Source organism: Portunus trituberculatus, chromosome 18, assembly GCF_017591435.1.
Source record: "Portunus trituberculatus isolate SZX2019 chromosome 18, ASM1759143v1, whole genome shotgun sequence".
In the NCBI taxonomy this organism is placed as follows: Eukaryota; Metazoa; Arthropoda; class Malacostraca; order Decapoda; family Portunidae; genus Portunus; species Portunus trituberculatus.
The window spans coordinates 13,293,679-13,306,411 of NC_059272.1; the positions used below are offsets into that span (position 1 = coordinate 13,293,679).

A 12,733-nucleotide genomic window follows, 5' to 3' on the forward strand; every position below is an offset into this window, starting at 1 on the left:
CAGTGTGTTAATTGTCATATCGAGGGACTTAAGGATAGTGCGGAGCTCCTCCAACACCATCAAGACCCTGACCTCACAAACTCTAAATGCAATGCATATTGCCAACATATGTATATATCTAATTATATTACATAAAACAAAAATAAGCATACAATCACGTGTGGTTGCATATACTATAAAAACTGTTAGCACCAATTTCTCCTGTATCAACTTAAAAAAAGCTGCAGTATGTATAGCAAATTAGTACATTGTGCATTAGTGGTGTACATACAGAATTCAAAGCCTGTTAATGCTTTTATCTATTATGCTTTCATTTGGAGACTGAGGCTCTGTCTCAATCAGATATGATGTAAAAAGGGTTTCATGTGGAGATGTAAATTTTTGCTGATGTCAGGCTTGGTGCACAGTAAGATTGTTTAACCATGTCTTGGCATCTACTTTGAATTTCTGTCTCTAGAATGAACAAATACTAAGCTTGACTAACAGCAGAATCAAAATTACTTGTCTTTTATTGAGTTGAGAGAGTTTTCTTGGAGAGTGTTGATCCTTCAGCCTGCCAGCCCGTTGTTTTGAAGTTTGAGTTGTTGTTATTGTGGCTATCATGGTGTGGTACTGTTGCCAGTTAATAGCATTTTCAACTGCAGATCCTGTACATTACCAATGTTTTAAGGAGTTTTGAGGGTATCTAAGCATAAAGTGGTGGTGTATGCAGACATTATCGCAATTACTGCAAAAAATTTCTCCTTCATAGTCGTTATAAACAAAAAAAAAATTCAGTTTTGGCCCATGGAAAAAGGCTAAAGTGGTATCAGTGGATGGCACCCTTCTCAAACAATATGATGTTTGCTTTTCTATCTGGTATATTCATAATGTCTTTGCATTCCACATGAATGTATATCTTAAAACTTGTCATTTATAAGTAGAATTACATAATACCTTTGTTAAAAAACTTACAATAACGCTTAGATATTTTTTTTATATATTATTCTTCCATGCTGATAAAATTATAGTTTATTTTACATGTTTCTCAATGTAATTCATTTAAAACAATGACTACCATAATTCATGTAAGTTGAGATATGTCAGAAACCGAAAATTTCATCGACATTTCACTTAATATACCCTGCTGAAAGTTTAAGTTCAGAGCGTCCAATTGCAGGCGCAACGGGGTTATGGCTGCCCACATTCAGCCATCCCCAGCCTCTCTTAAGCTGACGGCGGGCTGCTGGTCATTGTTTGCTGGTAGCTCCTACCGCCTGTGGAGGTTTCAAGGTTGGTAAATTTTTACAGTTACACCAACACTTCACTTTGGGATGAAGTTAATGTTTTCTGATAGATTTCAACTTGTTTTAAATGAATATGCACTTCATTTCTATCGCAAATCCGTGTCTTTTTAACTTCCTTCCCGTCTATTACAGAAACATGATTTTGTGATAAAACAAAGTATTTTTCCAGTATATTTAGACCTGTTTTGAATGAATCTGCACTAACCAAACCTAAACCTGAACTTATCTAACCTAACCTAACCTAATCTAACCTAGCACATGTACCCTAGTTGAAGTGACATGCATCACTGATATTATGTCTTCCTCAGAACAAAATTAATTTTATCTAACACAATTAAATGGATCTAACCAAAACAAACTAGTCTACCCTGACTGGCAATGTTAAAAAATTAATATAAAGTCATTACCATATTTTTTTTTGTAAATTCTGGCAATATAATGGATATGATTAAGGCAACACTTCCCAGGCGACATCTTCCATAGACTGAATTTAAAAAGTTTCTTCTCTCCACAAACTGCTCTGATTGGCTAGATTTATTCTGTATTATTTTTATTGGTTAATGCCTGCATACCCAAACAAAAGAACAAATCATTGCCATTCATTTCACATGTACGCAAATTATATGACAATACACACACACGGATGAACACATTTAACAGCATTCTTCAGCACCTGTCAGTCCATCACATGGATAGGTGTTGCTCACTCTCTCCAAAAGGTGATAAATTTTCAAACATTTTTATCAACGTTATAAACAGTTTGTGATGAGTATGTATGGATTCAAATTTCTCAAAATGAAAAGCTCTAAAAGATGAGAAGGGTAACAAAAGCCATGTTGCTGTTGGTGTAAGACTAAAGTAATACCCTGAGGTCTTGTTCCCATGATCCTGGTTATGTATGTATTGCTTGTGCTTGCTGCCATAGTATTTGTCCTGTGGATAACTACTATAGTGATTGCATTGGGTGGCCTGGCCTGGTGGAAAGAGGGCTGCCAAACACCAGCCCCTTCTCCAAAAGTAACTTTAATATCGTTATTGTCGCAGGGGATGTGTAACTCCATCCTTAGACCTTAATCTGGGAGTCCCCAGTACTGATGGTGTGTTTCAATGAGGAGGCAGGGTTCTTTAATGGCTCTCTGGCATCACAGGACTGTCTCTCAGGCTGTGGAGTCCAACCATAGCCACTTTATGGATTTTTCTTAATTTTTACACCATTTTTTCACCTTCTTTGGGTTTGACAGTGGCCCTCCTCATCCTTCCTTTAAGGATATGGTGTCCCAGAAGGTGTCTCAGCATATACTAAGACAGGTAGATGGTAATTTACTTTCTCTTCCAGATCATTCCTTATCCTTGGTTTATCAACACCTGGTAGGTGATCCTTTATCAAAATTACCGGCATAGATATGGTTACTAGAGGTGAAACCAACAGGGTCGCCCCCGTGATGGTGGTCGAGGCAGAGGTGTAAACAATGTCACACCTCCCTGCAGGGCAACATCTCCTGTTAAGAGGCAAAGTGGTTCTTCTCCCAAGGGCCAGGGAAACAGTATACCTTGAGATATGAGCTACCTGAGATATGAGTTTTTTGAGATATGAGCTATGATTTGGTCCATTTTTTGTTTTGAGGTATGAGTGAAATTTTGAGAAATGAGTCATTCTTGGGGATGTTGCTGCAGGTCAGCAGCTCAGTGCATCAGTCCAGCTTCATCTGAGTTATTATCTACGTGTTTTCCTCGGATCTCGTGCGCTGTGATTTTGTTTTTCATCATTTTCACACTTTTTACTTACCTTATTTTTTTTTTTTTGTTTAAAGCAAGTACAGTTTTAATTTATGTTTGATATCTACGTATGAATAGTGCCTGCATCCCTTCCTCCCTCTCTTCTCCTCCTCCACCATTCACCACCATTAGCTGAAAGCATCTATATCCAAAGTAAGAACATTAAATAAACTTATGCTTTAATTTTATACATTTTTATGCATTGATAAAGGATGCATGTGTATGTAACTGAAAAGGGGAAAACAAATTTCTCCCCTCTCCGCTTACTTCCACCATTAACGCTTATCACTGATGGGGGGGAACAGCGTAAAAAGACCTGTGGTGGTGTGGCCTCAATCCCCCCCCACTCTCTCTCTCTCTCTCTCTCTCTCTCTCTCTCTCTCTCTCTCTCTCTCTCTCTCTCTCTCTCTCTCTCTCTCTCTCTCTCTCTCTCTCTCTCTCTCTCTCTTATTTAAAACTTCATTTATTCTATGAACAATGATTATAGTGTCATCAACGAGGTCTTTTGTAATTATTAGAGCAGCCAGTTGTTTGCAGGGAGAGAGAGAGAGAGAGAGAGAGAGAGAGAGAGAGAGAGAGAGAGAGAGAGAGGTATATTTGTACACTCCACCTGATTGACAGACGTAAAAGAGGGTGGGGATGCGATACGGTAACAACTCATGAAATGCACTCCTTTGAGATAAATATACTATATAAGAGTAGTTCATCTATTTATATTCTCTTTTGTTATATTTTATGTTTCTATATAATAATTATTATTTGTAAATATGGTGCTCTTTTTTGGGAAGGCTGAAATGGATTAACCCTTAACATGCAGTGATCATTTTGGGAAGATTGTAGCATCTCGTGTGGATAGGCGGGGATCGTTCAGGGAATTATGATTCTACCGCGCTAAACGTTTGAATCTCTCCCCCTCACTATTGCTCCTGGGGCAAGTGGAGGTATCTGGCAACTTTTCCTGCTCACCTCCTCGAGCCTTGAGAGATATGATCCCACACAATAGGTAATTTTTTTCGATTTGGAGGCAACATCTCGCAGCCCCCGTGACCTGGAGGGAAGAAACAGTACTTTGAGTGATGTTGTCAGTGTTACTTGGTAGTGACATTGAGGATAGTGATGAAAATGAAGACAGTGATTTTTTTTTATTGAAACAGAAGAAAGTGAAGACTCCAGTAGTGATTCTGATAGTGATCTGGGAGACAGACCAACCCTCACAGAGACGTTCATAAACCTCATGTACAGGTAGTCCTCAATTTATACAGTAGATAAAAGGGACCGTATAAAGTAAAAATCGTATAAAGTAAGGAATGAATACCCAACTCCCTAGACTTTTTTTTAGTATAAAAGAGCAGACCTGAGCTTTGTACAGTACCTCCAGCCCCTTTCCATCAAGCAGCCACGTGATCCTCATGAGCGTGACTCCCAGCACATCCACTTCGTCCCTTGGTTGAACAGCCTTGCCCTCCAGGGCGAGGCTTCTGGGGCATCCTCCCACCACTACCACTACCACCACCATCACCATCACCATCACCATCACTATCACTGCCACCATCACCGCCACCACCACTAGACTTTGAAGGATGTGTTCAAAATGAAATAATCTTTCACTGTACGTATATATTTTGCATTAAACACATTTCTATTATGCTTATTAATGCTTTTATTAATAAACTTACAAAGACATAAAAATGACTATGAAAAAGGGAAAATGTTTAAACACAAAATTATTTTATTAATACCTTTTTCCTCTATTTTGCTACTTCCTCCTCTGATGTGTCACCATTGTCGTCGCCTGTCTTCGATTCTGTTACTTGACTTGGTGTGTGCGGTCTGAAGAAGCTTGTTATCAATTGCTGTTTTTTTTTTTTTATATTGTTTTCTTTGAGAAGAACCTCATAGCACGTCATTTTTTCCACGACTCCTCTGATGACGGCGGTGGTTCTTTCAATATTTGGGTAATTTTCTTTGAGAATTTTCATTGACTGCACCAAGAAGTCCATACACTCAGACAAGTTAGCTGCTGTGAGGGCTCGCTCCAGTGTATATGTCTTTCTTGCTCTCTTGGGCGTATCACCGCCAGCTGGAGATGCAGAAGAGCGTTTGGGAGCCATGGTAAACACTGGGCACGAGAGAGGGAGATGTTGCCACAACCACGTGTAGGTAAACAGTGAGGCTGCTTGGCATGCAATTCTGAACTAAATCGCCGCTCGAATTTTAACTTTCTTGAAACCATATAATTCTGAGGAATTCGTACAATGTGATGAATAACCCCTATTTTTGGACACCGTATAACTCTAAATTCGTATAAAGTAAATTTGTATAAATCGAGGACTACCTGTACTCCCCTCGAGCAATGCACTGGTGTATATCACCCATGGTTGCCTCTACAGGTCATGTGAATCCCATTGCTAATAAGAGTTGCCAGATTCCAATTATTATAGAAATTTACAATACTTGTAATATGTGGGGTTTTTTTCTTTTCCTGTTTTGCACATCATTTCATATACAGTAAGTCCTCATTATACGGTACATATGCGTTCCTGAAAACCTTACCGCAAATCAAAATTACCGTATACTGAACCCATTATAACATATAATAATAGGGAATGTGTTCCAGCACGTCAAAAGTCACCCCTACAGAAATGAAAATACATGAAAATATTCATAAAAAAAAATGTGAAGTACTGCGCAAAAGAAATAAACAAAATGTTTTTATTTACCTTTCACTCACCATGTATTCTATCAGATGATGTCCCTCCTGAGGCTAAGGGACTGTAGGGATTTCAGCCCTTATTCATCTTCAGCTGACAGGGCAGATGAGGATAAGACGTCGTCGTCTGCACTGTCGGAAGCATATGTGGAAGGGCCAGCTGTAGCAGAATCGGCACGTTCCACTGGTTTGAAGAAAGAAGATATGGAGGAAGGACCAGCTGTGGAAGCATCAGCAGTGGATGTGGAAGGGCCAGCTGTAGCAGGGTCAGCAGGTGTGACAGGGAAGGCATGTCTGACTGGCTTGAAGAACAAGTAGATGGAGGACTGTTTGGTTTTTCTTGTTTTTTCATCATCGATTACTTGGTAAATCTTGACACTTTTCTCTACGTCATGAGCCACTTTGCTACTCCTGGCAGGATTTGGGTCACGTTCCTTCAGGGTTTCTTGAGCTTTATCAATACCACCGAGACATTTTCTAAGAGTTTTGATGTCCAGGCCACGCACAGGTTCTTCCTCGTCTCCCTCGTTTTCTGCCTCGTGTGATGCCTTGTCTAGCTCTATAAGTTCATAATTTGAGAGAGGTTCAGCATGGCTTTCCAAAAAATCTCGAACATCATCATCAACTTCATCAAAGCCAGCCCTATGGCACAGATTTACTGTATCATTTCTGATTGCACCGATGTCGTCCTCAGTGAAGCCTGGGAAGTCATGCACGCATTCTGGCTATACTTTATTCCGCGCCAAGTTCATGGTAGACGTCTTCACTTCGTCCCAAGATGACTTGATGTTATCTAAGGCGTGCTTGATGTTATACGACTTCCACCATTCTCTGATAGTGGGCTTGCCAAGCCCATCTGTGCCCTTTATCAGTTGCTGCATGGTTTGCCGCTGGTAGTAGGCTTTAAGTGTTTGCCATAATTATTATGAATATATTTGTGCTTACAATAGACCCTTTAATATTCCATTTATTCATCTAATTAGTAATGCATGTAAGTAATATGTAATGCAGTTAAAAAAAGGAGGGGAAGGGAAGAGATAACAAGCTCCAAGTGTGGTCAAGTTAAAGTCAGTACTGTGAGTGGTGGGGGGGTGTGACGTGGATGATGTCATCACCCCTGCTCCCCCGCGCTGGGCCTTCTCGGATGACATGAGTGGATACCTTATCTGAATTTTCTTACTGTATATCGAATCGAGGGTAGTAATTTCCAAATATTGTAACCGTGAATTTACCGGATAAAGAACTACCGTATAACGAGGACTTACTGTATATATCTGAGTTCGCATTTTCAAAACATGAAAGTGCAAAAGTTCCTACTTTTACATCAAATTCAAATGCCCAAAAGGAGAGAGAGATAGATAGAGAGAGAGAGAGAGAGAGAGAGAGAGAGAGAGAGAGAGAGAGAGAGCACGTGTGCTGTGTTATCGGAGCTTGGGGGGTATTTCTTAGCGGCGGGTTCTGCCATGGGTTCAGGGAGAATTTTTTGATATGCAGTAACTTTGCTCTCAGAGGTCATAGCATGTTGAAAATTACATCATTGTACTCAGAATAACAAAGAGAAATATGCTTTTATAAGGAAAAAAATCTTTAAGCATTTTCGACAGGTTTGATTTTTCCCTGCTGTAGCAGATGGAAAGTAAGTTAGCTCCCCAGATTTTAAGGGTTAATGGCTTTTCATTGCATTTCAATGGGAACATTTTTTTTGAGATGAACTTTTTGAGATACAATCTCCATCATGGAATGAATTAAACTCATATCTCGAGGTACCACTGTAATCCTTTCTTCCTTCTATTCATTATTTAGAAACAATCAGTCTAATTCAACAGGTGGTAGACACCCAGGAGAATCCCTGCCTTGGTGATGTTGGGAAGCGATCGGCCAGGTGTGGGTGGCTTCTCTGGCGTGGGTGGCGCTGGGTTCTGTGTTGGGTCGTAAAGGCCAGGCAACAGTCCCTGGAGTTGGACAGCTGGTCTGCTCCGATGATGCTGGGTAGCAATCAGCTGGGTGTGGGTGGTTTGCCTGCTTCAGCACTGTGCTCCACATCAGGGTGATGGAGTAGCAGTGGGAGCTTTGGGTGGCCCTCATCCTGTAGTTGGTGGGAGGAGGGTGAGGCAGGTTTCTGTACGGTGTAGTACGGGGCATGGCTGAACCCTTCATCTCAGTGGGGCTCCTTGCTGCTACTGGCGATGGCATGACAGGTGAGATGGGGGCAGGCACCTAACATAGTGATTGCAAACAAGGTGTGAGAGGTGATGGTGGGAAGACCAGAGAGAGAGAGAGAGAGAGAGAGAGAGAGAGAGAGAGAGAGAGAGAGAGAGAGAGAGTGGGGGGGAAGGAGACTGGGACAGCATCACTAACTCTAGTAATGGCTCCCTTTGCACTACTTATAATTAACAGGTGGAGAAGACTATTGGGCAATGTCTTGATGTAGACGTCCCTCCAGTTCTCGTTTCTCAGCTCACCCTTCATAGCTCTTTCATGCAGCTGATTTGACGGTACATATATGAAGCTACGTTATTGGTCAGCAATACACATGCACACATGCTCCTTCTATTTCTTATTCATTATCATATTTCTACTTCCCTTATTTGTTATCATTCTCATATCCCCCTATTCCTCTATTCATTATCATCTCCTATTTGTTATTTATTTTTTATGCTGTTTTTTTTTACCATTTCCTCATATTCCCTTATTCGTTACCATAGTCTCATTCCTATTTCCTCTTATTTCCTTATTCGTTATCATTTTCATTACTCTTTCCTTCTATTTCCTTATTTATTATCCTCTTCCCCTGCTTGTTATCCATTTTTCTTTTTATCTGCTGTTTTATCATTTCTTATTCCCTTATTCATCATCATGTTTTCATTCCCATTTTCTCCTATTCCTCTTTTTGTTATCCATTTTCTTTTCTATCTCTTGTCTTATTCCCATCTTCTCCATTTACTAATCATTTTCTTTCCATTCTCTTATTTCAATTTCCTCCACTTATTATCCATTTTTCTTTCTTTAATCCCATTCCCTCCATTTATTATCTCCTCTCTCTTTCCCTTGTTGACCAATAGTGTGGCTTTATATATGTTAAGTAAAATCATCTTCATGAAAGAGCTGCAAAGGGGGAGCTGGGAAACAAGGAGAGTTGGAGGGACCTCTATATTAAGACAGTGCCCAAACTGTAAAAAATGCTGAGAAACTGTACACATGTTGTCTATCATGGCAGTGAGTCTGACTACTCTTGCTGCTACAAACCAGTCATCTATTGTTTCCAATAGTGTCTTTGCTTCAACAACTGCAAGCAGTACTGTTGACAAAAACACTAGGTAGGCCTCTTATCAGGGCAAAGCTCAGGGAAATGAATGAAGGAGAAAAACGAGTGTCCTCTCTTATCATTCGTGGTATTGATACCTCAAATGAAATTAAATTTAAAACCATTTTCTCTAATACTGTACTGTACTAGGACAAGCAGTAATCTGTGCTGACTTCTCCTGTATTAGTAAGGTCAAGAAACTCTTCAGACTAAACATTTCAGACTTCAAAGCTAGAAAATCTCTTAATAAAGCAAAAAAAACCTCAAGGACTCCAATTTGAAGGAATTTTTGCATTAATAGAGACTTGACCTATACCCAATGTCAGGAATTAGCCCACTGTAGACAGGCCCAAAACAACAACCCTTCCTGAATCAGCTTTTTGAGACTCAGACCTCATCTGACCCTGTGTTAACTCATGTCAGTATTACTGGGCTAACTGCTGCCCTGGGAGTAGGTCAGAATGTTCCTTTTTGTGCAAATGTTGACCAGGTCTTGATGTTGTAGAAGGAGAAAGTGTTGAGCCTTTAAACATTTTAAGAAACTAACCAGCTAATAGTAACTAGTTAATAGTAAATTCTCTTGCTTAAATGTTTGTCTCTGCAATTTAAATAGCCAAACAAATAAGTTAAATGAAGTTACTCACCTCCTACATGTCCAAAATACTAATGTAAAGGCCCTTACTGAATCTTGGCTTTTACCAAGTATTCCTGACTCCTTTCTTGCAATACAAGGTATCCATCCAATAGTTTGTATTAATGTAGCCGGTGATATTAGAAAACATGGGGTATATTTGTACATTAAGAAAAATTGACCTTTTACTTTAATTAACACAACCTGCCTCAATGTACATGTAGTACACTTACCAACCCTTAACTGTTTTACATTGTGTGTACTGACTACTGTCCAACACAGCATATGACAACTTATAATTAACTTCCTGGAACAATTCGGCATTGATAAGTAAGTTGCCATTCTGGAGGACTTCAAGTTGCCTACCATTGATTGGTCTAGAAATGATACTTTGTATCTTGACTATGATCCCCTCACTACAGTCTTTACAAATTGCTTCAACAACATTGGTCTTTATCAGTGGATTGACTTTCCAATTTGTATACACTCAGGCAACATTCTAAGTACAGTCCTTCCCACAGAACCAGATCAGATTGGAAATGTTTGGTCCCTCTGTCTGGATCCTGGATGTGGACATGTCCCTGAAGTTTTTTATTAGTTTTATGTTTGAGTCTAGTATTAGCAGTAGCAGTTGTTCCATCAAGTGAGCTTGGACCAGAGGGAAGTATATTATTATAGACAACCATATATTTACAATTGAATGGGACTATAAATTTTATCATCTCAATAGATGAAATACTAAAAAGATTGCTAGGCATCCTCACTCCATCGATATAAATGTTCCTCTTCCTGATATGGCCAAATCCAGCTTCTACTCTCATGTTTGTTCTCCAGCTTCCTTTAAAAGAGAGAGGATAAGGGCCTGGCAGGTTTTTAAGATGATTAGAGGATTCTTCAGTTCCAAATCTCAAGAATGCTTCCAAGCCCTGCCCAACTATGACCTAGTAAATCAAAGCTTTAAGAATTACTTCATCCACTGCCAGATACCCTTGGAAAAATCCCTGGTAGACAAACAGAAGGAGAATCCTAAAGTTTTGCACCAGTACATCCACTTTCTGTGGCCCTGTGGGCGAATATATGGTGAGGGACTTGAAGCGAATAACTCGTTGTCTTCTATTTTGTATATTTTTCTCAGGTGGTTACAGGAGGTGTGTCTCCTGGAGAAGCCAGGAGTGGTCTCATCTCTCGCCCAGACTCTAGTATCAAAGAAACTTTGTATTATACTCAATTAAAGGCTCGAACATTAAAAGTGAAGCAATACACAAATGTAGCATGATGCATAAAACAACCAACTCTTAACCTGAACACTTGTTCAGTTAAATTGAAAGTCAATAATTTAAAGTCAATAAACTACATAGTTAAACACTACAATTAATTACTTTTACACTATAATTACAGTTACATTATACAAACAACCGTTATCCCCACAATACTCCCCCGCCTAGAGTGGAGCGTAGAAATTACAATGAACTAATAGTAAATATAGTCAGGATCCTTCTTGATACGCACAGTCCGTCTTGTCTGAGGCTGCTGAAGAGGGAGCACCACAGCATCTTGCACAGGCTGTGGCTTGCTGCTCGACGTCGTCGGTCCACGATGGCCCTCACGTCCAAAACTAGGACTGGAGACAGGTTCAGGAGATGGAGACGGACGTGCTGGTGCCGTAAATGAAGACTGTAGTAAGTAGGCAGGCTTCAATCGATCGATGGAGACAGTTTCATGAGCGCCAGGTGGAAGTTCAAGAATGAAGCACTTGTCTGCTTTCTTGAGCACGTGAAAGGGACCGGTGTATGGTGCCTCGAGCAAGCGACGAACGCGATCTCTCCTGAGCCAGACGTGGGTAGTGTGAAACAAATCTGGAGGAATGAAGGAGTTCTGGAGGCTATGATCACTACCTGTTGATAGAGAGAAAAAGTCAATATGTTGCATGTGACGTGCCAAGTCCTGGATGAATTGGTGTTGAGGTTTTGGTGCCTCAATATGTTGCATGTGACGTGCCAAGTCCTGGATGAATTGGTGTTGAGGTTTTGGTGCCTGTTTCTCTAGCAAGACACGCAGAAATAGTAACTAACTTTCTGTGACAGCAGTGAAAGGCGAATAACCAGACTCGTTTGGCATCGTCCGGAGACCCAGCAGGACGACAGGTAAAGACTGAATCCATTCCTGTCCTCTGGCAATGATCGTGGTCTTCAGCGTACGGTGTGCCCTCTCCAGAAGCCCATTTGAGGATGGGTGGTATGCTGTGGTCCTGATGCGATGAAATTCCACCATCTGTGATAATTCCCTAAAAAGGTCAGACTCAAATTGGGCATCTCTATCGGTTACCACATACAAGGGAACTCCAAAGCGAGATACCTAGGTGTCCAAAAATGCGGCAGCTACAGTAGCGGCTGTTATATCAGCTACAGGAGTCACTTCTAGCCATTTTGTTGATCTGTCAATACAAGTTAGTAGATATTGACAAGGTGAAGAATATTGAGATCCATAAGGTATTGATGGTGGCAATGGGCCAACTAAGTCAATATGAACAATCTCAAAACATGAACATGGAGTGTCGAAACTTGCTAGTGGTGACGGTGCACCTTCGCAGATTGGCAGGAACTGCAGGTCTTGACCCAGCTGCGTATATGACGATCCATGTCGGGCCAGAAGTATCTTGATTTCAAAATCTTTAACGTAGCCTTGATTCCTGGATGTGTGAGAGAATGGAATTTATTAAGAATAGGCAAACGACATGAGGTAGGAAGAAAGGGACGTGGATGTACCGTGGTCATGTTGCAGAGTAAAGTAGTGTCCTTGGCTACTGGAAACTTCTTGAGGCGATCCTTGTAGGTTTTCATCTCGTCATCCTCCCGTTGGTGTTCCGCAATGGAGATGAGGTCATAAGCATCTATTTGGATGGCGTTAACAGCGCGGCTCAAACAATCTGCTACGATGTTATCCTCTCCCTTGATGAACTGGATCGATGTAATATATTCCGTAATGACAGTCCAGTATCGTTGTTGGCGATCGGTCTTGGCTACATG

General features: G+C 40.6%; 1 protein-coding gene across 3 annotated transcripts in view; it reads left to right on the forward strand.

The window, feature by feature from the left end:
• LOC123505448 (opsin, ultraviolet-sensitive-like) overlaps positions 1-12,733 on the forward strand; it is a 163,272-nt gene that overhangs the window by 87,180 nt on the left and 63,359 nt on the right. Inside the window, exon 11 of one of the 3 annotated variants that reach the window (XM_045256738.1) lies at positions 1,160-1,272. The exons of the other annotated variants lie outside the window; for them this stretch is intronic. Coding sequence (XP_045112673.1) covers positions 1,160-1,272 — 113 coding nt within the window. The remainder of the gene's footprint in view (positions 1-1,159; positions 1,273-12,733) is intronic. 3 annotated transcript variants of the gene reach the window in all.